Source organism: Cyprinodon tularosa, unplaced genomic scaffold (genome assembly GCF_016077235.1).
Source record: "Cyprinodon tularosa strain WSP-4 unplaced genomic scaffold, ASM1607723v1 ctg239, whole genome shotgun sequence".
NCBI lineage: Eukaryota > Metazoa > Chordata > Actinopteri > Cyprinodontiformes > Cyprinodontidae > Cyprinodon > Cyprinodon tularosa.
In genome coordinates, this window is record NW_024038892.1 from 385,646 (window position 1) to 413,636 (window position 27,991).

The 27,991-nt window shown below is 36.5% G+C and overlaps 2 protein-coding genes across 2 annotated transcripts; both read right to left on the reverse strand.

The window, feature by feature from the left end:
* Positions 1–3,818: 3,818 nt before the first annotated feature.
* Positions 3,819–12,903, reverse strand: LOC119784982 (membrane cofactor protein-like). Its single transcript, XM_038287321.1, has 9 exons — positions 12,884–12,903; positions 11,054–11,153; positions 10,769–10,957; positions 9,958–10,057; positions 9,792–9,865; positions 9,521–9,715; positions 6,763–6,942; positions 6,346–6,387; positions 3,819–4,394 (listed from the first exon to the last, which is right to left on the reverse strand). The coding sequence occupies exons 2-9, from the start codon at positions 11,109–11,111 to the stop codon at positions 4,354–4,356; spliced, it is 879 nt and encodes a 292-aa protein (XP_038143249.1). The 5' UTR covers positions 11,112–11,153; positions 12,884–12,903; the 3' UTR covers positions 3,819–4,353.
* Positions 12,904–15,454: 2,551 nt separating this feature from the next.
* On the reverse strand, positions 15,455–27,605 carry LOC119785018 (membrane cofactor protein-like). The gene is made up of 11 exons (XM_038287398.1): positions 27,451–27,605; positions 27,150–27,338; positions 26,703–26,799; positions 25,707–25,780; positions 25,436–25,615; positions 25,165–25,344; positions 23,498–23,572; positions 21,627–21,668; positions 20,583–20,634; positions 16,759–16,819; positions 15,455–16,473 (listed from the first exon to the last, which is right to left on the reverse strand). Exons 1-11 carry the CDS (start codon positions 27,503–27,505, stop codon positions 16,471–16,473), a joined length of 1,008 nt encoding a protein of 335 aa, XP_038143326.1. The 5' UTR covers positions 27,506–27,605; the 3' UTR covers positions 15,455–16,470.
* Between the last annotated feature and the right edge of the window lie 386 nt (positions 27,606–27,991).

The following is a 27,991-nucleotide window of genomic DNA, read 5'->3' on the forward strand; positions in this document are numbered from 1 at the left end:
CATGCTTTATCAATGCCTTTTACAACTGTGTGTTTATGTGTTGAGGAGGATGCAGCAAATAATCTTATTATCTTAGAAATAAAAATGTATTTGAATAAAGTGTCAGTAATGGAGTTACATTAGGTACAACAAAATACTTGTTACTATAAGGTTGGACTATTGTAGTTCTTTACAATCATTAAGTCTAAAAACTGTAGTTGAAAGCCTTCAGCTGATCCAAAATGCTGCAGCCAGAGTTATTATGAAAATTAAAAAGAGAGATCATATCTCTCCTATCTTTGCTTCTCTTCATCGACTTCCTGTTAAATCTAGATTAAAATTTAAAAATTCACTTTATTTATATAGCGCCAATTCACAACACATCTCAAGGCACTTTACTATTTATCAGATCATACAGTCACATTGATTCAAAGATTTCTATCTAAGGAAAACCAGTTGATTTCATCCACTCATTGTCTCGCATGCAATCCCTCACACTAAGCATGCTTGTAGTGACAGTGGAGAGGAAAAACTTCCTTTTTACAGGAAGAAACCTCCAGCAGAACCAGGCTCAGTGTGAGCGGCCATCTGCAGAGGCCAACTGGCGTTCAAGGAGACAGAAGATGAGATATAAATAAAAAATAAACTTCAAAAGCCGTCCCCGTCCAGGAAACACACAGCCAGGCAGATGAGCTCCGAGCCAACTCCTATGTCAGAGGATGAAGAGAGCAAACTCAGCCAGTCATAGTCAGAGAAACAGGACTACACTGGAACAAATGTTTGGCTGTGACACCATCCGTGAGAGAAATATCAGCTGTGCTGCTGCCATTACCTTTGTTTATAGATGTTGGAGCTTGGCCTGTTTTCTTGTGTAGTCCTGTTTCTCTGACTGTGACTGGCTGAGTATGCTCTATTTCATCCTCTGACATGGGAGCTGGCTCGGAGCTCATCTCTCTGGCTGTGTGTTTCCTGGATGGGGGCCGCCTGTGTAGCTGGCTGTCAGTTATTTTTATCACTGCTTCTTTCTGTATGTCTGCTTCTGTCTGCAGATGGCCACATACTCTGAGCCTGGTTCTGCTGGAGGTTTGTTCCTGTTAAAAGTGGGGTTTTCTCCCCACTGTCACTCCATGCTTGGTGTGAGGGAATGCTTTTGAGTCAATGAGTCGATGTAATCAGCTGGTTTTCATGAGGTAGAAAACTTTGAACCAATCTGACTGTATGATCTGGTTTAATTGTCTTTGTAAAGTGTCTTTAGGTGACATATGTTGTGAAATGTCGCTTAATAAATAAACTGAATTTAATTACTAACAATTGATTAAATAAAAGTTAATTGTCCCATCCTCCTACCTTACATCAAGTTAAATCTGTAAAATGTGCAGATAACCCATACTCTGAGCCTACATCATTCCAGGGGCACAAAAAGTCATAAAGAGGGAGAAGGTATATTAATTGGTTAGATAAAATGAAACTATGGGTAAGCAGGAAAGGATTGCCTGTGTAAATTCTTAGTCATCCAGGTCATTACATCCTCAAAACAGTGTTAAACTGTGAGGCAACCGGACTTTGGTTCACTTTTTCTTTTGAAGACATTTCGACACCACAGGATAGGTGTTGAAATGTCTTCAGAAAGAAATTGCTGAAGTCTGGATGCCTTCAAATTTCACCTTTAATAAGAGACACAAGTTTATAATATCAAGTGACTCATGCTAGTGTAAATTATTCACTTTTCCATGATCAGAAGCTGCAACATTTATAAAGCACTTTTTTTTAAACCATTTTACCAATGCTAATCACTGCCGGGAAATGACTTGAACGATAAAAATGACAGGTAAACATCATCAGGAGCAATCTTTGCATTTTCAGCATTGCAGATGTGTAAATATGGGAGAATGATGTACAAGGAGAAGCTATTTCTTCAAATGTTATCATTGATAAAAACAGAAAAATATCAATGCAGTCATTTTCTTTATAGGAGAACCTTTATATCCATTAAAGCTGCATTTTGGTGTTTTGGTTTCAGGAAGGGATAGTTTGTAGCTCCTTTCAATTAGGAAATTAATTTACACAATTTCCGCTAAGAGCTCCTTCACTAAAGAAATCAGATTTTAAGATAGAAGGAACCCCCAGTGATGTCTTTAGGACCTTGAAACATTGGGGGAATCAGCCTTAAATAGCAAATTTCCATAGTCAGCACCCTAGTTTATACTGATAGTGTTGTACCAGTTCTTACAAAGTGTGACGTGTGCCGCAACACCATGAATAATTTATGAAACAATGATTTAAATGTGTAATTTGTTTATTAAAACTGGAAATAAATTCAGAATCTATTTAATAAATACACAATTAATTATATGGGCCTTAATCAAATATATTGATAAGTGAATATCATTATTTAATGATTTAATAAATAATTTTATGTTCCTGCATTGAACGCTCACCATGAATAAATTCAACTTGTCACGCATCCATAGTCAGAGGCAGGACTGGGCTCGCTTCCATATAGAAATCCTCACGTCTGATTGGCTGCTTCTCGCTGAGGAAGCTAATGAAGCTTCTTCCTAGTTTTCTTTTACTCTAAATACAATATTATCACAAAAAAATGCAGAAATAACTTCAAAAATGTGCCACAATTTATTTACAGCACAGTGGGTGAGCAACTTAAGCCTCTATATTTCTAGTTTGGCCTTGAAAAAGTTATTGAGAGATTGTGATCAGTTGTTAGTCAGTTGTTGGGACCAGCTTTGAATCTGCTGATGTCTCTTGCAGCTCCCACCACACCAGACTACCGCAAGCTCTCTCATAAGCGTATTATATATACTTTACACCACATCAAAAAAATTATTTTTCACCATGAAAGACCATAATTAATTTCACCATAATTAAATTTTTTCACATTAAATAAATGTACTATGTTTAACTAAGGGCCATATAATTAATTACATATTTGTTAAATAAATTATGTGTTGTTTCCAGTTTCAATCAATGAACGAAACATTTAAATAATTATTTCATAAGGTATTTATTTATTTATTTATTGAATTTTGGCACTCATCATCCTCCATAGTTCTCTGCCTCGGCTGGATTTTGTTTGTCAGCTATTGTTCGAACAACTGTTAGAATTTAAAATAAAAACTGTTGTGAAACAGCCAACTGAAGAGCTCAGACTGAGCGGTTAAATTTCTATGAAAGAAAAGTAAAGACATCTATTAAAACAGGTTTTGGGTTAAAATTTAAAGCCATTTTTTTCCACTTCTACCAAATTTCACACAGTACATTCTATTTTATCTGGCTGTTGCTTCAATTGTTAATCACAGGAAGTTTATTTCTTAAATGTATCTAAATAAAATAATTTACTGGTCTAGACGACTGTTACCCTTTACGCTCTGAACTGAGTGTAACTGACTTACGCATTATCTGTTTATCTTCACAATTCAAGAATTGCTTAAATTATTTTTGTTTACTTAAAATGAACATTTTATTGTTTGTCTCTATGGTATAATATCAGTTTTATGCAGGTTTCATCCCCAGTAAACGATGGGTTGCTTAACTATACAACCAAGCAAACAAAGCACTAGATTTTATTTAGATTTTTATTGAAGGAGTTTGGGAAAAAAAAATTTCAGGACTTATTTTTCCTCTCAAAATAAAATAAACTTTTATTGAATCTTTTATAAATAAAAAGGCAGAGCAAGGGCAAAATGTACAGAGAATACATTTCAAACATTTCTCACATTTCTGAGTCAATATTGCAGAACAAACAAGACAAAAAAAACAAAAAAAATACTTGGCTTCTTTTCATTCTGTATACAATTTTTTCAGGCACTTTGGATTTTTTTGCAGATCCTACATTTTTATGCAGTCTGGACCTGTAATACTGGTTGGCTGATCAACTTTTATCAATGCAATACCTTACTGTGAAATTAGCCATTTCCTTTATTGTTATCGACTTATAGAATTTCTGCAAAAGGAAATTTCTTTGCAACCATTTTCTCACTTTGACAAGTTTCAAACTAAAATCATAAAAATCCTGTTTGACTTTTTTCTTAACCTATACTTTTGCAACATATACATAAAAAAGAGTAACTAGTTCAAACATCTTATTGTTTGCTTACTTTGGTACAACCTGTGAATGCATCTACAAAGGCCAAAGCGCGTGGCACTGCTTACGTTTAGAACCAATGCAGTTTTATAACGACCAGGCAAGTAACGTTCAAACAGAAAGTGATTATGTTTGCTTTTGCTTTAGAAAGACACAATAAGCAGGAAACAGTTTCATCTGCTTCCGTCTCAGATTGCCATAACATCAGAGCATTAAGGACAGGCACATTCCCAGTGTAGATGGAGGCCAGTCTTCATCCTGAGAAACGGTCATATCTACCGGTAGTAATTTTGAAGCAGCAGGACAGTGATGCTTACTGTGGAAAAAAAAGCAAAAAATTTGAATCACTTGACATTTAAACAGGTAGGTCACCCTTTAAATGCAATAAAAAAAAATATTAGCAAGGGAAAGACAATGCTAAAGAGGGAAAAGTTTGTTAAAAATAAGAAACTGAGGTTAGCTCAATAGTTATCTCTATGATTATGGTTAAGAATAAATAAACACAGACACCAACAATCTATGTGTAAAGTTGCATGTGAAATGAGTATTTCAGAGAAGTGAAATTTCTATTGGCTGATTTTCCATCTTTTATCTTCAACATACATTGTATATAGCCTAAAGAGGGCACTTACCCTGTCCCATGGTTGCTGCAACTTTAGTTTCTTTTTATTCTATGTTGTTTTTTACCTCTTTTGTCTTCTTCCAATATTTTAAGGAATACCATATAGGGAAGTCAGCTGCCAACATGTACCAGGGCTACATTGCTTTACAGAAGGATATCTGAGGATGGCTGAGCTTCATCCTTCTCCACTTAACGAGATGATCTTAAACCTGTGGTCTCAAACTTTAACCCCCCTACAGCTGTTTGTGTCCTTTGCTCAATGCACCTCCACAAAATTGCAAAATAACCACTGTAACAGGGATGTAAACAAATAATTCCCTTAATGGATTGATATTTTATTAGATCAAATATTATTCTATTTGATCAAATTAATTGACAAATGAATTAATTGAACTTAATTAATTAATTAAGAGAAGTAAAGCCAGAAAGGAGGCGTGGAAAACCACAAACATAAGTCGATTGAGAGTCCGGTCTGGGATTATTTACACTGTTTAATGGAGACAAAGATGTAGAATGCACTTTGGACTCATGCATGCTCTTGCACATGCATTTTTTAAGTGGAGAGGGCGATCTTTTAAAAAAAAAATCCTCCAAAATACCTTTAAATAATGTGTACACCACATTTTTGTTCATTTATTCTGTATTTAATACATCTGGCTCAATGAATTGTTAAAATATTATGTACTATTTGTTTTGTGAGAAAAAATATTTATCCCTTCGTGATATAGAAATATCCTCTTGATACAAGAAAAAACTTCTTAAAGTTTTTAAAGAAATGTCCGTTTATCAATTAAAAACCTAAGTTCATTGATAAGATTGATAAAATTTAGATAAAATAATCAATAATTAGCATCTTTACTCCTTGGCATGCAGCCAAACTCTGCAGGACTCTGCTAATAAGCTCAAAAAGGAGTCCGGGTTTGTTCATGAGAAATGCATCTAAAAATTAAAGGTAGTGTTGCGCTGATGCCACTTTTTTGGCCCCGATACAGATACCCGATATTTAGCTGTTCAGTATCGGCCAATACAGATACCGATACCATCTGTTTGAAATCGATATGTGTGTGTGTGTGTATATGAAGAACTGCATACTACTTGGATGTAAAATAATTTCCATCATGGCTTTGTCAAGCTGCTGCCTACCTTTGTGAAGCAGGAAAAAGACTAATACAAAGTGAATCCAGTAGAACTTTTTATTGCCTACCTGGAATGGGTGACAATAGTTGAATAAACTTTTGGCTCCCAAAATGGTATCAGTGCCCTATTTGTTGGTACTAGCTGATACCGATACCACCATTTTAGTGCAGGATCGGGGGCCCCGCCCGATACTGGTATTGATATCAGTGCAACACTAATTAAAGGACAGCTTTCCTTAGAAACTGGAGTCTGAGACCAGTGTTTAAAACACTGGTCCCTGTCTTTGTTGTGGAGCTGGAAATTCAAATGGTTAGAGCTAATCTATTTATAAGTCTGCAGTCATAAACACTGGTTTTACTAACTATTGTGGTTGTTTTGCTGCAGCCCTTCTTTTCCCAGCTAAGTGTTCTTCCCAAAATAGCCCATCCATGTTTTTGACACCAAAAACGATTTGGGTTTGAATCTACCACTAGTCTCTTTAATATGTAATCGTGATGTTAAAACTCACCAAGTCCAGCAATCAATCCTCCCACAAGAGTATTTCCACTGCCTGTAAAAGAAAAAATAATAAATAAATTAAAAAAAAAGCTGAAATTTTGAAGAACATTTGAGATTTGAGCAACATTTTTTTACCAAGTGGTTCCTTTGTTGCAAGAAGTTATGAAAAAATGACATACAAAAAAAAAATCTTGTTTTTGTTGGATGTATTAATTAAACTAAAAATACTATGCAAAATAAAAACTGAAGATCAGCTTTAACTTTGCCTGTGTCCAGATCCTTAGGCTGCAAAGTTTACACAAAAATCTCCCTTCTACATCCATACAGGTGAAGAAGTAAGATTTAAAACATGAAATACCATAAACCACCAGAAGCCACAGATTCTAAAGAGTTACCTTATGACTGTTCATATCTACTAATAACTTACTGATGCATTGTGGAATTCCCGGTGACCACTCGCTTTTTTCATTGCAGGTCAGCCTTTGTGATCCTTTCATCTTGTATCCTTGTTTGCATTTGTATGTCACAGTAGACTTGTACTTATAAGGAGGTCGAGCTCCTTCCAGATATTCCCCATTTGTAATCTGGGGTTCTTGACACTGAACCACTAAAAGATAAAAAGCACAGTATAATAAAAATAAGAGTACAATGCTGTGCAAAACTTTGGGCTAAGAGGAGGTTTGATAATGTCTCAATTCTGAAAAGTTTACTAAACGGAAAGTGGGCAAAAAAAAAAAAAGAAGAATCTAACGCAGGGGTCTCAAACTGGTTCCAGAAAGGGCTGCAGGTTTTCTTTCCAACTAAGCAATCGCACACCAGACTCCAGTCATCTCATCAACTGAGTGCAATCTGGACATGATGACTCGATGGAGTCTGGTGTGCGATTGCTTGCTTGGAAAGAAAACCTTTCTGGAACCGGTTTGAGACCCCTGTATGGGGTTACTATCCTTTGCTCTTAAACAAACTCTAACCTGTGCAACATCAGCTATGCTTAGAGTGTTCATGACACACAATATTGACATTTTCTAGTATTTTTTTAAGACCAAAACATTATTACCGATGATGGCTGTAATATTACAAGGGTGCCTGCATAAAAATATTTTCTCTTATCAAAAAAAAAGCTGCCATTCAGAGATCTCTAGCCCTGCTTAGTGACTGGGGGAGAAAATGTGAGTGACGTATGCAGGAGAACGACTGACCATTGGAACAGTGGGTTAGTTATGGAAAGTTCATCCAGGTTTCATGGATTCATATACGGCCATGCGACGTGTTGTGTTATAGCTTTTTGCCTCAACACCCATAAGGATGGTGTCGGCTTATTTACATTTCCTAAGGATCCGGAGCTGCTTTCAAAGTGGCTGGAAGCAGGTCAGACGAGATCGGGAAAAGTTAGAGCACTCCACAGTGTCTCTTCTGTGTTTGAAACATTTTGGGAAGGAGGTTTTCTTTATTTTGTTCTCCCATTGAAAGCGCTGCCCCAGGAGAGAGAAAATAAGCCAGTTTATGAGTCAGACACACAACCTGCTGATGTCAGTCCCAGCACTTCCACCTCCACATCAGTTTCGAGATGTTGTCGAGGATAGAGGAATTTAAGAAAATATTCAGAAAAGATCAAGAGGCTGATGTCATAGCTTGCTACTGTTCCCGATGATGACCCAAAGCTATAGCTGAAATACCAAAGCAGAGCCTTGCTTTATGGTAATAACATGGCTCTACATTCTGTATTTAGGTGTCTTTGACACCTAATACAGAAACTGTAAAGTGCCTTAAGATGACATGTGTTGTGAATTTGGCGCTATATAAATAAACTGAATTGAAATTTGACGTGCCAGGTGTTAACAGAAAGTTCAGGGGAATTTATGCTGTATTTTTTAACTGAGGTGGGGTTTTCCCATTTATTTTGGACTGGAAACATGCAGATCTGACAACCCTGGCAGTGACGGAAGGGTGGAGGAGCTAGCAATAACTTTAAGAATATAGTAGATCACCTCTTGTAACAGTGGTGGGGGTTTTATTTCAAAATGATGTTCATTTAAAGTATTATACATTAATTTATATTTAGTAAACTAACTGGTTATACTATCTGTATCCATGGCGTATCAAGCCGTGTTTCTCCACTGCTGCGGTCACATTAGCTGACTCTCAACTCAGAGTCTGACTCTAGAGATCCACTCTGGATGGTTGTGACCTGTAAGGTGTGATACCTTCATATTCCTCATCATCACCACCTTCTCCTGAGCTTGAAGTGGCTGATGGTTCAATAATCAAAAAGCCTTTCTAGACCATATTATCCTGAACAATCAACAATGTTTCCATCCATCTCCATAATAGAAGGATGAGTTATACCCAAAAGTGCCGGCATAGAGAACAGTGCTGCCATGACGCTACAACATGTAGAATATGTGTTAAAAATAAGCCTGTCTAATTCATAATAACTCAGAACCACCTGTTATGTCCCGCTGCATGATTTTCATGTAAACTTTGAAACAATATTGTGTCATCAACACTAAGTTTTGTTGACATTTGCAAACCAATTTGTTAGGATTATTTTTTATTATGTGCCATGACTCTTTGATTCCAGTTTTCGAGTGTTTTGGATTACTTGTGGCCTCTTTAACAGACAGAACACCCAGATGCTTATTTGCACCAATACAACCATTTCTATCTCTTTTGCTTATACACCTCAACAGAACAGATTCTGGTTCGGTTGAGGCCGGGGCCTAGAATCTCAGTGGGACTTACACTGATGAGGCTGTTCCAGCAAGTTTATTTTCAGGTGTCTTGAGCCAATATGAAAGTCAGACTGGAGTCACACAAAAACCCAAACAACAAAGACTTGACCTGGATTTCTGCCCTGAAAACCCATGACTTAACTTGACCTCTGGTGATATATAACCAATCTTTATCTCATCTGATCAGGTTTGAAAACAGGTTAGTAAAAGCTACAGGCTGCAGACAACCAAGGTGCTTCTCCAGAAAGGGTGGGCTTCATTACTAGCGATGACATTTGCAAATCACTGAGTTAAATGCAGCTTAACGTTTTGTCTATGCTAGCTGTAGCTTCATAACTATCACACAAGGAACATTTTAAAGTAACTTCTGATTGAACAGCATTTCAACTGTATCACTTCAATTGTTGCTCAGTGTTAAAAATGGTAAAGGTTTAGATTTCAAAGATTACTTACAGACGCATGACGGAGGAGAAGATGATGTTGGGGGTTCAAACTTCCCATTTTCTCCACAGGTTAAAGAACTCGATCCGATGAGGGCATAGTCATTGTCACAGGAGTATTGCACAACTTCTCCATATTCATACTCTTCTTTCTGTGGACTTTCGACTTTACCATTTGCAATATCCACTGTCTGGAGACACCTAATTACTAGAAAGAAATACTCCATTAGACTAAAAACCACAGCTTAAACTTTTTTTCAAATTTGTACACAAATGAGACCAACCTTCACATTCAGGCAACCTTCCTGTCCACCCTGACGATTCACATTTGACTTCACGGTTACCAACTAGATTGTATCTAAGGGGAAAAAACAGATTATTGTTAGCTTCAACACCAACCACAATAATGATTTATTATTTTATTGTTTGAGTTATAATTGTTTTATTTACCCTGTTTTACAGCTGATCAATGCTTTATCCCCAAACAGTGTCTCATCAGGATATTCAACTATCATATTAGGTTTATCTTCAACAGGTCCACAGTTCTTCCCTAAAATAGAAAGACACAGACATTACAAGCGTATACCAGCTAAACTATTAGTCAAACCTCAATGCAAGTAGCTTAACCTGTAATCTTTCCCATGCAGGTTAAATAATTTAAATTCAAGTCAAGTTGCCTTTTTTCTCTCCCAAACTTTTTTTTTTTTTATCTCTGTTCAGAGTTTGTTTCTGCATATTTTTCATCGCAAAATTCTATGATTTTGTAGAATCAAATTTCTTGCTTGTTTTTTTTTTTTTTTACTTTTATACAATTTTTCTAGATTGAAATTGTATAAATTGTATAAACTCTAAACATGCTTAAATTGTAGTCAAGAGTGTTATCCACAGATGCTAAGAAAAATGCAATGCTTAAATAGTCTTGAGCATTGTTTTCTTTTATGATTATATTTATTTGCTTTGTTGTTGTTGTCGTTGTTGTTTTTTTTGTCCCAGTCTTTCACTGAGTTTAGAACCCAAAACTAACATTGTCAAAAGACCAAATGTTAAATAAAATGCCTCATTTAAAAGTTGTGAATGTGGTTGCAGTCAATTAATGAAAACCAAACTACAGAAAGGTAAATGTTAAAATCGCAGTGCAGGGTGAAAGTTCAAATACAACACAGCGGCTCCATAGAGAATTAACTATGTTGAACATATGAGAAAATACCACAACTGACATTACATTATGAAAGCTCTTAAAGAGTTATGTGAGTATATTTACTCTTGCAAGTCAGCGTAACAGGGCTCCATGTGCCCTTGTTACAGTTGATGATTGGTGATCCTTTTGCAGGTGTGTAGCCGACATTACAAGCAAAAGACACAGTAGAACCATCCTCAAATGTATCCTTTGAAATATACTCATTCTCCAGATTCATATTCTGCCCCCCAGGAGGCTTGGGACACTGCTGTGCTATTACAAAAATAAATAAAACAATGGATGATTAAAACCAAAGTTCAAGACCAAACTTTCCTAATTCTTATATTTCTTGTATGAGCATGAACGCACCTTGGGCAAGGATGCCAAAGCCAAAGCTGCTAAGTAGACAGAGGGCAGAGATACTCATTTTTAGGATCCAGTGTAGAAACCTAAAGAGAATTATATCATTCTGGAAGAAAAAAATAGATACAGGGAGAGAAATTAATGATTAAATAAGATGGCTGTGTGTAACTATGAGCAAGCAGGAAAAGGTTTACGCTCACTGTAAACTATTAACTCAAAGGGACTTAGCCCCAATGGCTCTTTATTTATTTTGGTAGAACCTAATAGCATTTAGATGATAGTGTGGTTAAATGTCTGTAACAAAATCTACAAGCATTGTTTATTGGAAATATCAGCAGTTAATTGTCATGTGCCTGGACTTTATTTACTCAGGTCAAGCCAGCCTCCACTTCAGAAACGACCGCCAAGCAGCTCTGCCTGTTTTTTTAAATCGGTCACGCATACGCCATGAAATACGGTGGCTTGGACTTTTAAAAATAGCACTGACAAGTTTAACATTTATTAACTAGAATTTGTTATAATTTATACCCCTCTGGTGTAAAAAAAATATTTCTTATGTGCTCCTGTGAATGTGTTTTTATTAAGTGGCTGTTTAACATTAAATTATTTGTGCACTTTATTTCAGAATGCCAATTTATTTTACCTAAGTTTGAATATCTGTTAAACCAAAACTTTGTCTCCAGTTACTGATTCCACTTCAGAGTGACAGGACACCCAAAGATAGTTTTCAGCACAAGTCATCAAGGAATTCTAAAATTAAAGCCTCTCAAAAATCGGTAAATTTGACATTTTTTTTGCATCTTTTTCCATGAATACTGCAAACCTCCCTGTTTCCCGTTACTGATTTCACTTCAAACTGATATTAGGACACTCCTAGATAATTTTCACCAGAAGTCATCAAGGTCTGATGTGGAATTCCAAAATTAAGCCTCTCAAAATAGGTAATTTAGACTTTTTTTTTTCATCTGTTTCCATGAATCCTGCTAATCTCCCTGTTTTCAATTACTGATTTCACTTCAGGGTGACAGTAGATAGTTTTCACCAGAAGTCCTCAGGGTCTGATGTGGAATTCCAAAATTAAAGCCTCTCACAGTCTGTCAAACTGGTCACTTTTATCTAAGTTGCTGTCAACATTGCTCAAAAAATCCCTGATTTTACTTCAGGTTGGCAGGATGGGGCCCCTATATGCTTCTTACCAAATATCATCTAGATCTAATGTGGAGTTTAAAGAGTTAAACCAATCAAAGTCTGAAAACTGGGTCAGTAATATTATTATAAGTTATTATAATGCAATGGTGATTTCACTTCAGTTTGATGTCAGTTAATTCAGTGAAGGTTTGACTCACTTTCATCTAAAAAAAACTGACCAAAGTAATGATTTATGCAGAACAACGATTATAAGCAAACACTCTTTAACTAAACAGGATTGGGGTAGTTAAAAATAAAAAAGACATTGCAGCTATTACACATTAGGAACTGTTCATCCGGTTTATTTTTCCGGACCAGCCCTTTCTTTTCCTTCTGCGTAGCACAGCAGACTACACAAGGGTCTGTAAAATACAGTTTTACAAATATTTCTAACAGGATTAAGTCAGTCATTTTTTTCCTTTTCAACATCAGCATCTGCTACCGAGAGCCAGACGGTGGGGTAATTCTCACCATTAATATATTTTTAAAAAATCTAATGAAAAAGTTCTTCACATATTCTTTTCCGGGGGAAAAAAACACATCTAAGGTCTGTTAACATAAATGCTTAAACGTTATATATTTTTTTAATTAGCAAATGTATCCTGAGGTTCCGTTAAATGAAGCGACAGCTGCTTACCTATCTCTCACCTCATCTGACCTGTTTTGCTCAGTGGTTTTTGTCTCAAACCGGAAGTCCTCCCGGACCTTTAAACCCTATCAGTGCACAGCGCCACCTACCGTAGGTGAAGTAGTACAAAATTTAAAGCAACTACAGCAAAGTTAACGCAGATGTGAATGAATATTGGCACTTTTGGCCTTGAACGTGTGATAGTTTATTTAAATCTGTATAATCAAATCTTACTTCGATAAAACCGTCTGTTTTCTTTTGCTTTCTCCTGAAAAAAGTGAGATTAGTTTTAAAATCAGTACTTCCTAACCCTTACACTTGGTCCACTTTCTTATCGAAAACTTGAATTTATTTTAAATATCTCCTTTGCTTTATTATTTTTCCAATGTATAGCTGTTTATTGTTTTGCTCAATTAATACTTAAAGGTTCTTGTAGTTACCATGAATTTAACAGGATAACAATTTTTGTTGATTAAATTAGCTATACTTAGAGAACAATTTTTTATCGCTGTATTAATACTAAACTTTTAGATAGAATGAGCAAATAACAAATGTATGCTTCTAAATAAACTAAGGAGATCATCCTAGATCCCTGGTAATGACCCAGTTCGAGAGGTGGGAATGACACTACTTGATACATTTTTTACCAAGTAAAGCAGCAATTAAAGACATTATTCTAGTGAGATTAAAAAAAAATTGTTTGTTAAAAAGGCTATTTGAGTACAGAGATACTCATAATATGTGATTTAAGAAATGGAATGAAATTCATTTCAGACAATTTTGACAAACAATGATATACGAATCAACCAAATACACGAAAAGAGACTGGTTAACGCCAACCTAACTAAATTTGCCTGAACATAATTAGAAACAAAGCCCCCCATCAAATAAACCTGTCGGTATAAAAGGGGTATTTTTTTCTAATTGCACTTAAATTGACTTGAAGTGGAGTAACCTTAATATTAAACGTTTTTTTGATCCAATATTCACACAAAAAATCTATATACACATGTACACAATTTATATACACTATATTGCCAAAAGTATTTGCTCACCCATCCAAATTATTGGAATCAGGTGTTCCAATCACTTCCATGGCCACAGGTGTATAAATTCAAGCACCTAGGCATGCAGACTGTTTTTACAAACATTTGTGAAAGAATGGGTCGCTCTCAGGAGCTCAGTGAATTCCAGCGTGGAACTGTGATAGGATGCCACCTGTGCAACAAATCCAGTCGTGAAATTTCCTCGCTCCTAAATATTCCACAGTCAACTGTCAGCTGTATTATAAGAAAATGGAAGTGTTTGGGAACGACAGCAACTCAGCCACGAAGTGGTAGGCCACGTAAACTGACGGAGCGGGGTCAGCGGATGCTGACGCGCATAGTGCGAAGAGGTCGCCAACTTTCTGCAGAGTCAATCACTACAGACCTCCAAACTTCATGTGGCCTTCAGATTAGCTCAAGAACAGTGCGCAGAGAGCTTCATGGAATGGGTTTCCATGGTCGAGCAGCTGCATCCAAGCCATACATCACCAAGTGCAATGCAAAGCGTCGGATGCGGTGGTGTAAAGCACGCCGCCACTGGACTCTAGAGCAGTGGAGACGCGTTCTCTGGAGTGACGAATCGCGCTTCTCCATCTGGCAATCTGATGGACGGGTCTGGGTTTGGCGGTTGCCAGGAGAACGGTACTTGTCTGACTGCATTGTGCCAAGTGTAAAGTTTGGTGGAGGGGGGATTATGGTGTGGGGTTGTTTTTCAGGAGCTGGGCTTGGCCCCTTAGTTCCAGTGAAAGGAACTCTGAATGCTTCAGCATCCCAAGACATTTTGGACAATTCCATGCTCCCAACTTTGTGGGAACAGTTTGGAGCTGGCCCCTTCCTCTTCCAACATGACTGTGCACCAGTGCACAAAGCAAGGTCCATAAAGACATGGATGACAGAGTCTGGTGTGGATGAACTTGACTGGCCTGCACAGAGTCCTGACCTCAACCCGATAGAACACCTTTGGGATGAATTAGAGCGGAGACTGAGAGCCAGGCCTTCTCGTCCAACATCAGTGTGCAACCTCACAAATGCGCTTCTGGAAGAATGGTCAAAAATTCCCATAAACACACTCCTAAACCTTGTGGACAGCCTTCCCAGAAGAGTTGAAGCTGTTCTAGCTGCAAAGGGTGGACCGACGTCATATTGAACCCTATGGATTAGGAACGGGATGTCACTTAAGCTCATATGTGAGTCAAGGCAGGTGAGCAAATACTTTTGGCAATATAGTGTATATATATATATATATATACACACATACACGTAAACGCACACATACATACCTACACAAACACATCAGGCCAAACTCCACATTTACAACCTTGTACATCGGCACAGTACTGCGACCCCACCTGCCAAGAAATTATTTAAAAGCAAAATGCTTTTGTCACACTTAAATCTGTTTTATCGGAAAACACTGATTAGACTTAATTCATATTTAAAACCTGCTCCTATGTGGAAAAAAGAAACAAACACAAAAGAAACATCTTCTCCCTCTTCTTCCATTCACCCATCAATCCATGTGCACAAAAAACAACACCACACTTCTTACTTTTCATTTTTCCTTTAATTCCAGAAAGAAAAACTAGTTTCACAACTGCCTTCACAAAAAAAATGAAACATTTTAATAAATAGGAAGTTCAAACTTCTTTGAGATCATCTTCATAAATAGTTTTCAATGTGACCAAAATCAGTGCTGAAGTCTTAATATTAAAACAATTCATCTTCTAGACAGTATGTGGCTAACCAGGATGTTAACGGTGTTGCAGTGAAAGAGAGAGAGAAAAAAACTTTACTGATTGGAAAAATGGTAACAATATCTGCAACATAATTGGCCAATATCCCGAAACAATAAAAATAAGGTCACAAAGTTAATACATTAAAAAACACAAACACCAAGCTGCTGTTATACCAACTACAAAAATAAACACACATAAAGTAAAGCATTCAGCTTTTATACATTCAGGCTCATACCATATGGCATGGTTTTTATTAGGCACTAATTTTATAACCATTTTAGATAAAACTATGGTTTGGTATTTAAATAATGAACATTAAGACTGAGTGGCTTTATCCCATAGGAGGTCTTTTTTTCTTTCTTCTTGAAAAGCTCCCTACAACCTCGCTACACTACAGGTGGAATATCAATTTCTCAATTAGGCCAAAACTTTCTGCGCAGACATGATGTTTGTGAGTTAAGTACGTATTGAACAAACAGATTTTCCCTAAAACACTTTAAGATGTTCTATTTTATTTAGGCCTGGCATCCAGGCTGAGCTCTGCTTAAATTCAAACATCCCAAATAAATGCAGAGTTCAATAATGTCCAGACAATTCAAACTGGAAACAGTGGATATGAGTAAAAGCTGTAGAATGAGAGAGATTTAACAGATGAAGCGAGAATAAATTGAAAAGTGTCTGAATCACAGACTGCAGCCCTGAAGAAGCAGATTTCCACAGAGGCTCTTTGGAAGCACGTCCATCAACAGACTGGTCCAGAGACAATCCTCCTCTCAAGATGACGCCTTCACCATCAGAAGTGTTGGACCAACAGGACTGCGGTGCTTACTGAAGACAAAAAGGAACAGAGGTAATGGATCAACCACCTTTATAAATATGATGCACTGAATGCTTCAGTGAAGAAAGTGTTCCAGCAGGTTACATAGAAACTTAGGGTGATATACCAGAGGAAGGAAGGTAAAAGCAACAGACTTATTATTTTTCTTTTCTTTTTTTGGCCAAAAATCATGTGGAGCATCTATATAGCTAAAGGCCATGAAGTAAAATTAAAAAAAGTAATGCCATCACCGACATTTTGTTTTCTCTTAACAAAATTTATATTAGTCTCCTTACCGAGAGCGCTACATCCTCGCCATGTTTTGCAGCCTCTTTGTCAGTAGGACGTCTCTGAGCGCTGTAACCCACCAATGACTGGTCAGTATTACTGGTTATATATATTTATGACAAGGAAGACCAAGAATCAAGTGTTTAGCCTGCTGAAACCCCCAGGAACACCCCTGTAACCTGAGGTCCAAACAGAGTAAACAGGGGCTACAGCCACCATCCAATGCAGGGATCACCTCAAAGCAGAAACCCCAGAAGCAAGAGAAAAATCATGCAGCATTCCGTTTACTAGCCACCCAACAAAAATCAAAGATGTTTTAATTCAGCTTAAAAGAAATAAAAGCAACATGGTTTATTCGTCCAAGAAAGAAAGAATCAAACTGCAACTTTGTCCTGAAAAATTTCCCGCTAACAGAGTTATCAAACCTGCAAAAAATGATTGAGATGGAACTGAGATGTTTAGACCACAATAATCCTGGATTTAATTATCTTTAGGGTCAAGTTATATTAAGTACAATCTTTTCTGATTCAGATGAAGTTTTTAAAAACAAATTTATGACGCAGAATCAGCAGCAATTAGTCACTAGTAGCTTAATTAATGTGGAACTTAAAAATTTTAGTAAAACTCTACAGCTACCTTTAGTGCTCCTCCTGTCCTGCTCTCATTATATATTCAACTGCATCTCCATAAATAGGAATATCCTCAAAAAGTGAAACTATTCTATAGATTCATTAATCAAAGAGTGATATAAATTAAGCATTTTCAGTAGAATAAAATGCTACATCAGAAGAATAAAAACAAGGATTTTTTAAACAGAAATGTAGTGTCTATGTGAGGGGAAGGCAGCCTATTTAACCACAGTTCAGCAGAAACACAACAATGCAAAGTGAAAGGAAACATTTTAACTGCTGTCTTTCCAATAGAAGAAGATGACAGATGCATGGGTTCCAACTATGATTCACAGTGTCATGCCACTTCTAAGCCAAAAGTTACGTCTAACAGGGGTTTGGTCAAAAAACTAAGCAAGCAGCTTGATGTCCAGTTTCCAAACTCACTGATGGTTTTGGAAAAGTTCACTGTCAGTCGCAGACAACGGGGTGGAAGGAGAGCTCATAAGGGGGGGAAAGCTTTTTTCGTTTTTCACCCCATAAAAAAGCTTTTTGTAAAAAAAAAAAAAAAAAAAAAAGCCAACTTGTTCCTGCAGTTCTTAGTTGCTAATAATGTTTTTTAGTCTATTAAGCGGCTTTAATAAAGTACAAAACACCGTGTCTGGTAGAGGCAGGAAAAAAGAAATGGCGCCTGAATATTTCCCTGTGTTTTGGATCAGAAAGCAGCTCCATCATATAGTTGTTAGCCGAGGAAGACGCCTTAAGCAGCAGGTTCAGCCTCCCTTTGGTTAGCAGACCTGCTTCTGTGTCCTCTGCTCTGATGGAGAGAACAAACTCAGCAGCTTTTCTCAGAGATGCCTCATGTAACTTTTCAAGTGAAGGGTATAACCTGACCAGCTTGGAAAGGTAGCCTTTAGGGACCAATAAATGCCAATCCCAAAGAAAGGTTACAGACATTACAGTTTTATCTTAAATTTAAACAGGACAAAAAAGCAAAAAGAGGCGAAGGCGGCAGGAATGGAAAACCTAAGGGATCAAAAATGAAAAATGGATGCCGCAAATATATATAGTGTACAATAAGATGGCAGAAGGGATAGCGAAGGTCAAATCTCTTCTTCTGGGCACGGACAAAGCAGTCATCTGGCCTGACATCAGGAGTCATGTTGTCTCTTCGTGTTTCTCCACTAAAGTCATCTTATGTGGTCCAAAGTTTCAGAGCATTTCATGCATCCCTCTACTGACAAGCTATGAAAAGAAGCCGATTTAATTTCCTGCGGCACTGGGCACATGTGGATGCTGTCTAAAATTGGCGTCTGTAATAATTAGGAATTCAATGGTTACAACATCGAAATGCTTTAAGTATATCACTCTGTATGCAAAAGGATTTGCATAGTATGCTGCATAAATGGAATTGCTACAATAAATGTGTTTTTATAAATAATATTCCAATTTACAGAGATGCATCTATATATAATCTTTGGAAACATCTGAAGTAGAGCTCCTTTAGATTAAACCTACAGCTCTGTAGGAGAAGTCTGTTCTTATTCTAAAAACCAGTGACAAAGTAAGAAGGTTTCATAATTCTGTAAAGCAGGGATGGGCATTGACTTTTTAATAACTGGAAAAACCTGAAAACAGCATCTATGCAAAAAAAAAAAAAAAAAAAAAAAAACCTTCCCCTTTTTAGCTTGCTCCCAAAACATTTTGTGTTTAAAGCTACAGTGTGTAATTTTCAGCGACATCTAAAGTCCAGACTGCAGACCACAGCAACGCAAATATTAAGGTTAAGAGGCTGAGCTCGTAGATGATGATAAATAACATAGTTATGTATAATATATTACATTTCTGACTGTATATCCCTGTAATTATTACACACTGTAGCTTTAAGGTTCTGTATGCAGCATTCCCAGATAAGGACTTAAAGGAATAGTACACCCAAAACATGATTAGCCTTCATTTTCTACTCACCCCCATGCTGAACAAAACTCTGGAGTACTTTTTTGATATCTCAAATGCATCTGGAGATCTGGGAGGCTTCTTGCTGTCTGCTGACATTCAAATAATGGAGGTCTATGGCGCCCGAGACAGAAAGGTCCATAAAAGTCCATAAAAACGTGTCAATATTCCTCCATACTGCTCGTCCAATGTATTCCAAGTGTCCTGAGTGGGTAGCGTCCATAATTTACTCGAAACGAAGTCATTTAGAATGTTTTTAGAGCATAAACAGTAGTGTATAGGATTTCCTAATAGCGCCCCCATGCGCGCTCACGACGCTACGGAAGCCGGCAGACCAAACCAGCGCATTCAGCTCGGCAAAGAACTCATGCTCTTCCTCAACACTGAAGTCCTCAGACATTTTTCTTTCGTTGTTTCTTTCTTTGCACAGGTAAACAGCACATTTCTTCTTCTACGCTTGCATTATCGGCAGAGCAGACGCTGAATGCGCACTTCCTTCCGGTTTGGTCTGCCGGCTTCCGTAGAATCGTGAGCGCGCATGGGGGCGCTATTAGGAAATCCTATACACTACTGTTTATGCTCTAAAAACATTCTAAATGACTTCGTTTCGAGTAAATTCTGGATGCTACCCACTCAGGACACTTGGATTACATTGGACGAGCAGTATGGAGGAATATTGACACGTTTTTATGGACTTTTATGGACCTTTCTGTCTCGGGCGCCATAGACCTCCATTATTTGAATGTCAGCAGACAGCAAGAAGCCTCCCAGATCTCCAGATGCCTTTGAGATATCAAAAAAGTACTCCAGAGTTTTGTTCAGCATGGGGGTGAGTAGAAAATGAAGGCTAATCATGTTTTGGGTGTACTATTCCTTTAATGGCTTTATTGCTCTGATGATGGAAGGTATCACACAATGATGGATATCATCCCTCAGGTGGAGGAGCTGGAGGAGACAAACTTTTGGCTAACGGCAACGTTTGACCGCTAACGCTGCGCATGTGAACAAAGTCTGGCAGTTGGCTGAGGGTGAAAAAAGATCTCCAACCATTTAAACAATGATCTATAAACTCTAATATCAGTTCTTTTTAAAATGCCCATCCCTACTTCAACGTGCAACAAAGAGAAAGCTCAGACAGGAAGCAAAAGCACATATTCACATTGTTAACGGCCCGACAGAAGAGAGAAAAACAGGACAGAGAACCAAAAATACATTTAAAGCTATGCCAAGAATTAGTTTGCATTGATTAGAAAAAATAAAAGATTTACCGTTTCTTTCGATAGATGAAGAATATGACGACCAAGATGATGATAACTATAACTATTTTGAGGAAGAAAATATTTAGATGTTTAACAGTGATATTTTTTTTTATTTTAAGGGTGTCAGAGATCTTAAAATATTCTCATTATTCTTTGTAATTCTACAGGAAGTGTTTTACTAATAGATTCTATCGAAAGCTCATCTTCAAACACATGAAATATGTTTTTAAAATCTGCTAGTTTGAAAGAGATGGTCTTAATTTGTTCAAAAGGAAAATCACTTAAAGCGTTCCCTCAAAAAGATTCATTGTGAACATAAATAGGACTGGATAACAAAAGGTAGCAGAAAACAAAACAAAAAAATTAAATGAAAATTTAATTCAGATCATGAAGAAACTCAACTGCAACATTTCAAATAGGATGTAAAGTTTTAAAAGTGTTTGCCTAAAACAGCAAACCTGTTTCCCTGACAAGAACAGATTTTATTACAGGCAACACCCAAAAAGTTATACATAGAGAGTGTGCAGACTTTTTAGTTTTATCTTTGCTCATCATTTCTATGTTCACCAATATATCTAATTATTATGGGATGATTTATATGTGTATTAATGTGCTTTCATTGTGTTTTATTTACTTTTATTGTTACTACAGGTGGAAATAAACTGTTGGGCTTAATCTGAAAAATTTGCACAATAGTTAAATCCATCCATGGATTAATACACACTGTTCTATTATTAAGCAAACAAATAAAGCAGAGTTAAGAAGTTAAAATGTTAGACTCCGGGTTAAATTATCATCCTGATCAGAATATTTGTTCTTTATTTTAGGAGATGGTATCATAGAAAAAAAATAACCCCAAGCAAAATAAGAAAAGGGACAAAGGTATTGCTTATTAAACTATTGCTTTGTTTGTTCGTTGTCCTCTATGTCTATGAAACTCAATAAACTATGTTATTACAGCCATGTTGTTTCTTTGAGGTCACGCTAGTTTTGATTAGGCTTCAATCTCTGTTGACTGTATAAACTCAGCTTAGGGGATGAGGGTAAACTTACCAATCACAGCAATAACCCATGATGGAAAAGAATGTCCACCATCTGAGGAAAAGAAAGATAGAAGAGATTAGATGAAACCAAACCCTAACTGCAAAAACCAGCAGTATAGTTATTCATCTTATTCTATGCATCTTATTCTATTTCCTCTAAGGTTTGAGCATCTATATACAATACAGTGGACCAAGAGTAGAGGTGAGTATTGGCATGAGTGTTGCGATTCGATACATGTCACGATACTTGGGTCACGATACGATATTATCACGATATTGCAGTATCACTATATATTGCCATATTTTCCCCAGCTATCAAAATCAAATGATGAGATAAAACAGCAAGTGCTGTATATTTTCATCAGAAAATATTGATTAGGTATTATTATCCATGTTGTTTGGGGTTTTCTTCCACTGTGACTGCCTCAAATACAGATTTGGTGCTGAACGCACAGTTAAAGGGCTCCACGGCGCTTTCTGCCAGAGTGGTGGTGCAGAGGTAGCCCATTTTCCCATCTATGTTTTATGTAACCATTTTTTTTTAATCGATACTAAGAAGTGAAAGATCGATATTATATTGGGCAGCCGAATATCACGATATATCGCCAAAACGATTATTTCCCACACCCCTAACCAAGAGAGGGTGTGTTTTTCTTTGTGCAAAAATTTAGCAAATGAAACGGATTCTGATAATCCCATATACTTACAGTTTTAAATCTAACATACAATAACTGCATCTACACAGCACAATGTTAGCTAGTTTGACTTGTGAGATTAGGAAGAAATCACTGACTGATATATAAATGAGATAGCCAGATGGAAATGCTAGCTGGTCACAAAAAGATTAATACTCGTGGGGTTTATGAAAATATAAAAATGTTGAAATGCTGTTTGATTCTTGTTATACTGTACATGGTCAAATCAATTGTAACAATTGCAAAACACTACAATTTGAATGGCATTGTACATCTTTTTTAACAACAATAAAAATATGATTAAAAAAAAACAAAGAAAAAAAGATTAATAGTGAACAAGCTGGAAAAAAAAAAAAAAAAAAAAAAAAAAGGATTCTGAGAAGCTTACGTTTACTTAGATTATATTTATTTTCAGAAGGGGCCTGGACTGGTAAGCCAACAGCAGCAGCACCCTAATGCTGAACCTTCGTCACCCCAAAAATACTGTATGCAAGTTTGGGAATAATGCCTGACGAGGTGTCAGTTATCGTAAATTAATGGCTGATGCGTAATGGAAACTGGTTCCATTCAGTTGTGATAATAAACACTTAATCAGGAATTGTTATGCACTAATTATTTACAGAAGAAATAAATATTAAATCAATTGTTAATACATTAGTGTTTATTCACCGTTAAAATCGTAGGTTTTTCACATGAATCGTGAGTGGACCATTAAAAATCTCTTGCTGTGAAGTGTTACCAAGGTAACCAGGCTTTGGCAGCTCGGTCGGCCATAGCTCAGAGCTACGTTAGGTCATACAGTGTATTATTACAAAGGAACCCAGCACAGCAACGTAAAGCAATCAGCCTATTTGATGGGAAGTTTATCGCAGGTTTCCAATAACACTCAAGTAGACTATTCATCTAGAACATGTTGTAATACTAAGACTTTATTGTCGTTTTGTATACGCAGAGTGTATACAAAACGACATTTCATTTTGTATACACTGACAATAAAATTTGTCTAAGAGTTAGTCACTTCACAAACACTCATACTGATGTACAGGAATTTTTTTTTTCTGCGGTCACAATGACATTCATATATAAATGTATGATTATACCAAGTAATTTGTAAAATTTATATCAGTAAATATGTTATTATATATAATTTTTTAACATGTTACCCATAATTCAAGATGCACTGTACCTGAGGGGGTTGTGGTGGTGGTGATGGTAGTAGTAGTAGTTGTGGTGGTAGCAGCTTTAGTTGGCACTGAATGTTCTACAAGAACAAAAGGTGGAAAAGGGAAATCATTGTTACTGTGCCATTAAAGCTTGGAGTTTACCATTTCAAGAAAAAAAACAAGTGGACTAACACGTTTCCTTTTCAGTTGAGGTATTATTTAAAAGCTCTGAGACGTCTTTCTAATTTCAAACAGGAAAAGGCTCATTACTAACGAGCCTTTTCCTGTTTGCCTTTAAATAAAATAATTTAAATCAAGCAGCATGTTAGAAATGGGAAGTCAAAGCTCCTCTTCTTTCTTATTTTGTTGAGGTGCTTCGTATGAATCTCATAAAAGAGTATCAAAATAGAGGAAAGATAAATAAAAATCTCCCGTAAAACAAAATGAGCCAACAAGGCGCACATGGGACTATTTTTTTACATTTTTCTTCCCACTTTAATGTCCCCCTACAGGCCCGGTGATGTTTTTTTGTTCTTTCTTGGCCGTTAAATGTTTTCTTTTTGTTTCTGAACGTGGCAAAAAACTTAGTTTTTACTGGAAAAATACTTTTGAACTGACTTTTTATTTGACCCTTTACAACTAAAATCGTTTGATGAGGAAACTCAGTAGTTCAGCTCTGATGCAACTATAAGCCAGTAGCCACACAAAAAAATGTTTGAGCTACGGGAACAAGCAGAAGAGTGCTGCAATTCTGTGTTTTGGCCACAGGTGGCAAAATCATAACAAAAAACTCTAATGCGTCTTTAAAGTTATTCATTGTGTTTTTAATTTTGATTTAACTGCACTGCACCTGTGCTGACAACTTCCAATGTAATATTTTTTACTCTTTTCTTTTTTCTTTTTAGTAGTTTTGCGTATACAATAACCTTAGATGCAGTTTTTTTAAAAATCAATCAAGCATTAAAACTGCTCCTAAATATAAAACATAAAAGAAATGATGAAACTCAGTCTGTGAATAATCACTTAAAAAGAGGGCTCTTTAGCAAGGTTTGTTTCTTGGTAATAAGTTGTTGAGACCTTGATATAATGTAAATTGTTCAGTTTAAAGCTTGTTTAACAGTTAAAATATTCTGTTTCATCAAACTAATGGTCTTATAATGGTCATAAGTTAAACATGGCACCTCATAGGAAACAACTTTCTGCGGATAGGGTGAGGGTTTCTTAATCCTTACATTTTCAGACAGTTTATTCCAATTTGTTGTACATAAACAGTAGAAATGCCACTAATTTTTTTGTTTTAACCAGGAATTGACGCTGCATCCTGAAGGCCTTAGTGTGAAACTGTGTGAAGGGAGGGGTTGCATCCTCAAACTGAAGCTAGAGGAGCACAAGTTCTCTGACATCCACCAGCTACAGTGGGAATACAGGAAGATGATTTCAGTGGAAACCTGAGAAGCTCTAGTGAACTTTATTTCTCAGACATAAGCTGCTGAAAAATACCAACACTAATACTTCAGTCACAGGTTTGGACATCCTCCCCTGCCAGCATTTTCATGATAATTGAGTTAATTTCAGGGGACAGGAAATTTAAACCATTATAATCGAAGTATAGTATCTTCAGTTTTGTCACATGAAAAGATATAGTAAAATATTTACAAACATATTGATGGGTTTCCGATGCTCGACTTACTTATGCAGCTTGGTAACGCTGGAGACCACTGACTGTCTATGGTGCAGGTTATGGTAGACGATCCATGTAAATTGTATCCATTTTCACAGCTGTATGTCACGCTGGCCTTGTATCTGTGTGGAGGACGAGAACCTCGTTCGTAGACAGCATGTGTAATTACAGGATCCCTACATTCGACCCCTTAAAGTAAATGGAAAGGAAAATATTACTTTAACAACAGTAATCATAATTATGGTAACGGATCTGAGACTAAAAGCAGCAGAACACTTACAGACACAGGTTGGAGGGTCAGGATGGAATTTCCCATCTTCAGAGCAGACTAACTCACTTGATCCATTGCGCACAACATCTTTGTTGCAGTCATACTGCACAACACTGTTGTATTCATAGTTTTCTTCCAGTGGTGTAAATGTACCATTTACAACTCCATCTGGTGTAACACACCGAATCACTGCAAAACAAAATCATTTCTGTAAGACCTGAAACATATTTCAATTAATTTCAATTTCATATAAGATGAAATCAACCTAAAGGTGACCTACCTTCACAAGTCGGTTTTCTGCCTCCCCATCCCTCGTCTTCACACCTTAAAACTGAATTTCCAACTAGGTTGTAACTAATTAGTTGGTGGGAAATACAAAGAAAGCAAATGAAACTCAGAAAAGCCCTTCAATAGCACTGATAGACTAGCAAACAGGATGAACATTCACTTTGATTTTAGGGCAATAAAAGTTATTTAACCTCTAAGGCCTTAAAAAGTGCACAAATTCACTGTGAGACATTCCAATAAATAACTAGTTAAACAGTCCCATTATCTGCTAAACAAAAAAGAGAAAACGTAGAAACAGTAAATATAAAATACTGCAGATTACATTCAACAACAAAGAGGGTCGAGCAACAACTCAGCTGCTACATTTAATTTCTCATTAAAACATTTAAAACAACTAATGTTAACTGAATCTCTTTCTACAGCATTGGGTGCATGTAAACACAATGGCAGGTTGATACCATCTAGCATCGAGCTGACTAGCACAGGTTGCGTTAATCATTCTTTTTAAAAGGCATTAAACATGAAACGCATCATTCAACAGTAGGACTGGTTATTGCAAATGGAAAAAAAACTAAAACTAGGTATGAACAATTATTCAATATCAATGTATATCAAAATATAATTTCAAAAGACATCTATGTGTCACTGACTGACATTTTGGGTTTTATATAGTTTTATGTTTTTTTTAGTTTAAAAAAAAATAATACTTTTAAAATATTAAAGTCATCAATTGTACAGGACTCTGTTGTGGGTAAACTTAGCAATCTTTTTGCAAGCTTATATTTTCTTTATATTGGTATGGAAAATATATCATGTCTACTAAACTTAAAATATATATTGTAATATAAGTTTTGGTCGTATCATCCAGCCCTACCTAAAACAGTTTGAAATCATAAAGCAGAGTAATGTTTTAGTTTTCACACATATACAAAAGCATATTTTCATCGCTCACATTCATTAGATAGAAAGTTATGACTTTAGTACTAACCCCTGTCTACACTCGTATTTAACTGTATCACCAAACTCAGCCGTGGTGTCCCCATATTGACCAAACTCCACTTCTGGAGGAGCGCCACAGCTCTTCTCTGAAACAAAAACAAAGGAAAAGAAAGAAAAAAAAATTACTTTAATGCATTTCATTGAGGAGTTTGCCTTTTTAAGAAGAGGCTCATCTTAGAAGGCACATATGTTAGGTAGCCACAATAAAAAATTACTTATGGAACATATTAAACAGTCTTCAAAGAACACATATTTACATAGAAATGTTATATGTAGTATGTGAATAAAGTAAAGCCAGTGCAGGTCCAGTCTATAAAATGGGTTCAAGATGTGTATGATTGTCACTGTGTGTTCTTCTGAGTTTATGAGTGTGTGTGTGTGTGTATAGTAGGTGAAATAGTTTTTCTGCTACATAATTGTAGATGGAAATATTTACTCTGGCATTCCAGCAGCACAGGACTCCACAAGCCAGCGGTGCATGTGATCTTTCCAGATCCTCCAGCAGGTTCGTAGCCAACATTACATTTAAAATAAACCACAGCCCCATTCTCAAATGTCTCCTGGGTGATGTAGTCATCTCTTAAGTTCATGTTTGGTCCTCCAATGGGTGTAGAACATTGCTGGGCTAGGGAACATTTCAATAAATGATTAAATTAGTTGAGAAGATGGGAATGAAGACTGAAAGCACTTCAACAATTGATAGGTTGGGCATGCTCAGTGTTCCTGTTAGGACTCACCTTGAACAATGGTGGCAAGGCAAAGGCTACTTAATAGTAGGGCATAAACACACATGGCAGGATCTGGTGTTTCAATCCGGTGACAATAAAACTTTTTGGAAACAAAAAAAATTAACAAGGAAATATGAACAAGAAGATCTTCAACTAAAACAATCACACATCAAGGTCTAAAGGTTTTTACACCTGAACAATGACAGGCATGAAGTCTTAATACCTGCGAAAAATTACAGAAATCAAAATCTTAAAGATTTTAAACACATAAAATGTTGTATTCCTATTTTAAAAGGAATACAATCAGAAACAGCAACAACGCTTGTAAAGTGTGTTTATAAAAAAGTGAACCTAACGTCTAACAAGGCCTACAAATCCATCGTATAATAAAATGTAATTTAAATTTTCTCAATAAACGTTAGCAAACTCGACAATAAATGACATAAGGAAAAAAAAGCGATTGTATTTTACAACCTCTTTCAAAGCATGGCTCGGCGTTTATACGTAAACAACGGCTTAAGTTAATCCTCCATTAGCTTCAGTTTACATA

Bases quoted from the DNA above. Each gene is read 5' to 3' on its own strand.
- LOC119785018 (XM_038287398.1), bottom strand. From the start codon at position 27,505: ATGTGTGTTTATGCCCTACTATTAAGTAGCCTTTGCCTTGCCACCATT. The intron at 25,781-26,702 runs GTTAGTACTAAA...CCAACTAATTAG, and splicing joins AAATACGAGTGTAGACAGGG to TTACAACCTAGTTGGAAATT. The intron at 21,669-23,497 runs GTACAGTGCATC...TCTTTTCCTCAG, and splicing joins CACCACCACAACCCCCTCAG to ATGGTGGACATTCTTTTCCA.
- LOC119784982 (XM_038287321.1), bottom strand. From the start codon at position 11,111: ATGAGTATCTCTGCCCTCTGTCTACTTAGCAGCTTTGGCTTTGGCATC. The intron at 9,716-9,791 runs GTTGGTCTCATT...ATTTCTTTCTAG, and splicing joins AAGGTTGCCTGAATGTGAAG to TAATTAGGTGTCTCCAGACA. The intron at 4,395-6,345 runs GTGAGTTTTAAC...TTTTTTCCACAG, and splicing joins AGGATTGATTGCTGGACTTG to TAAGCATCACTGTCCTGCTG.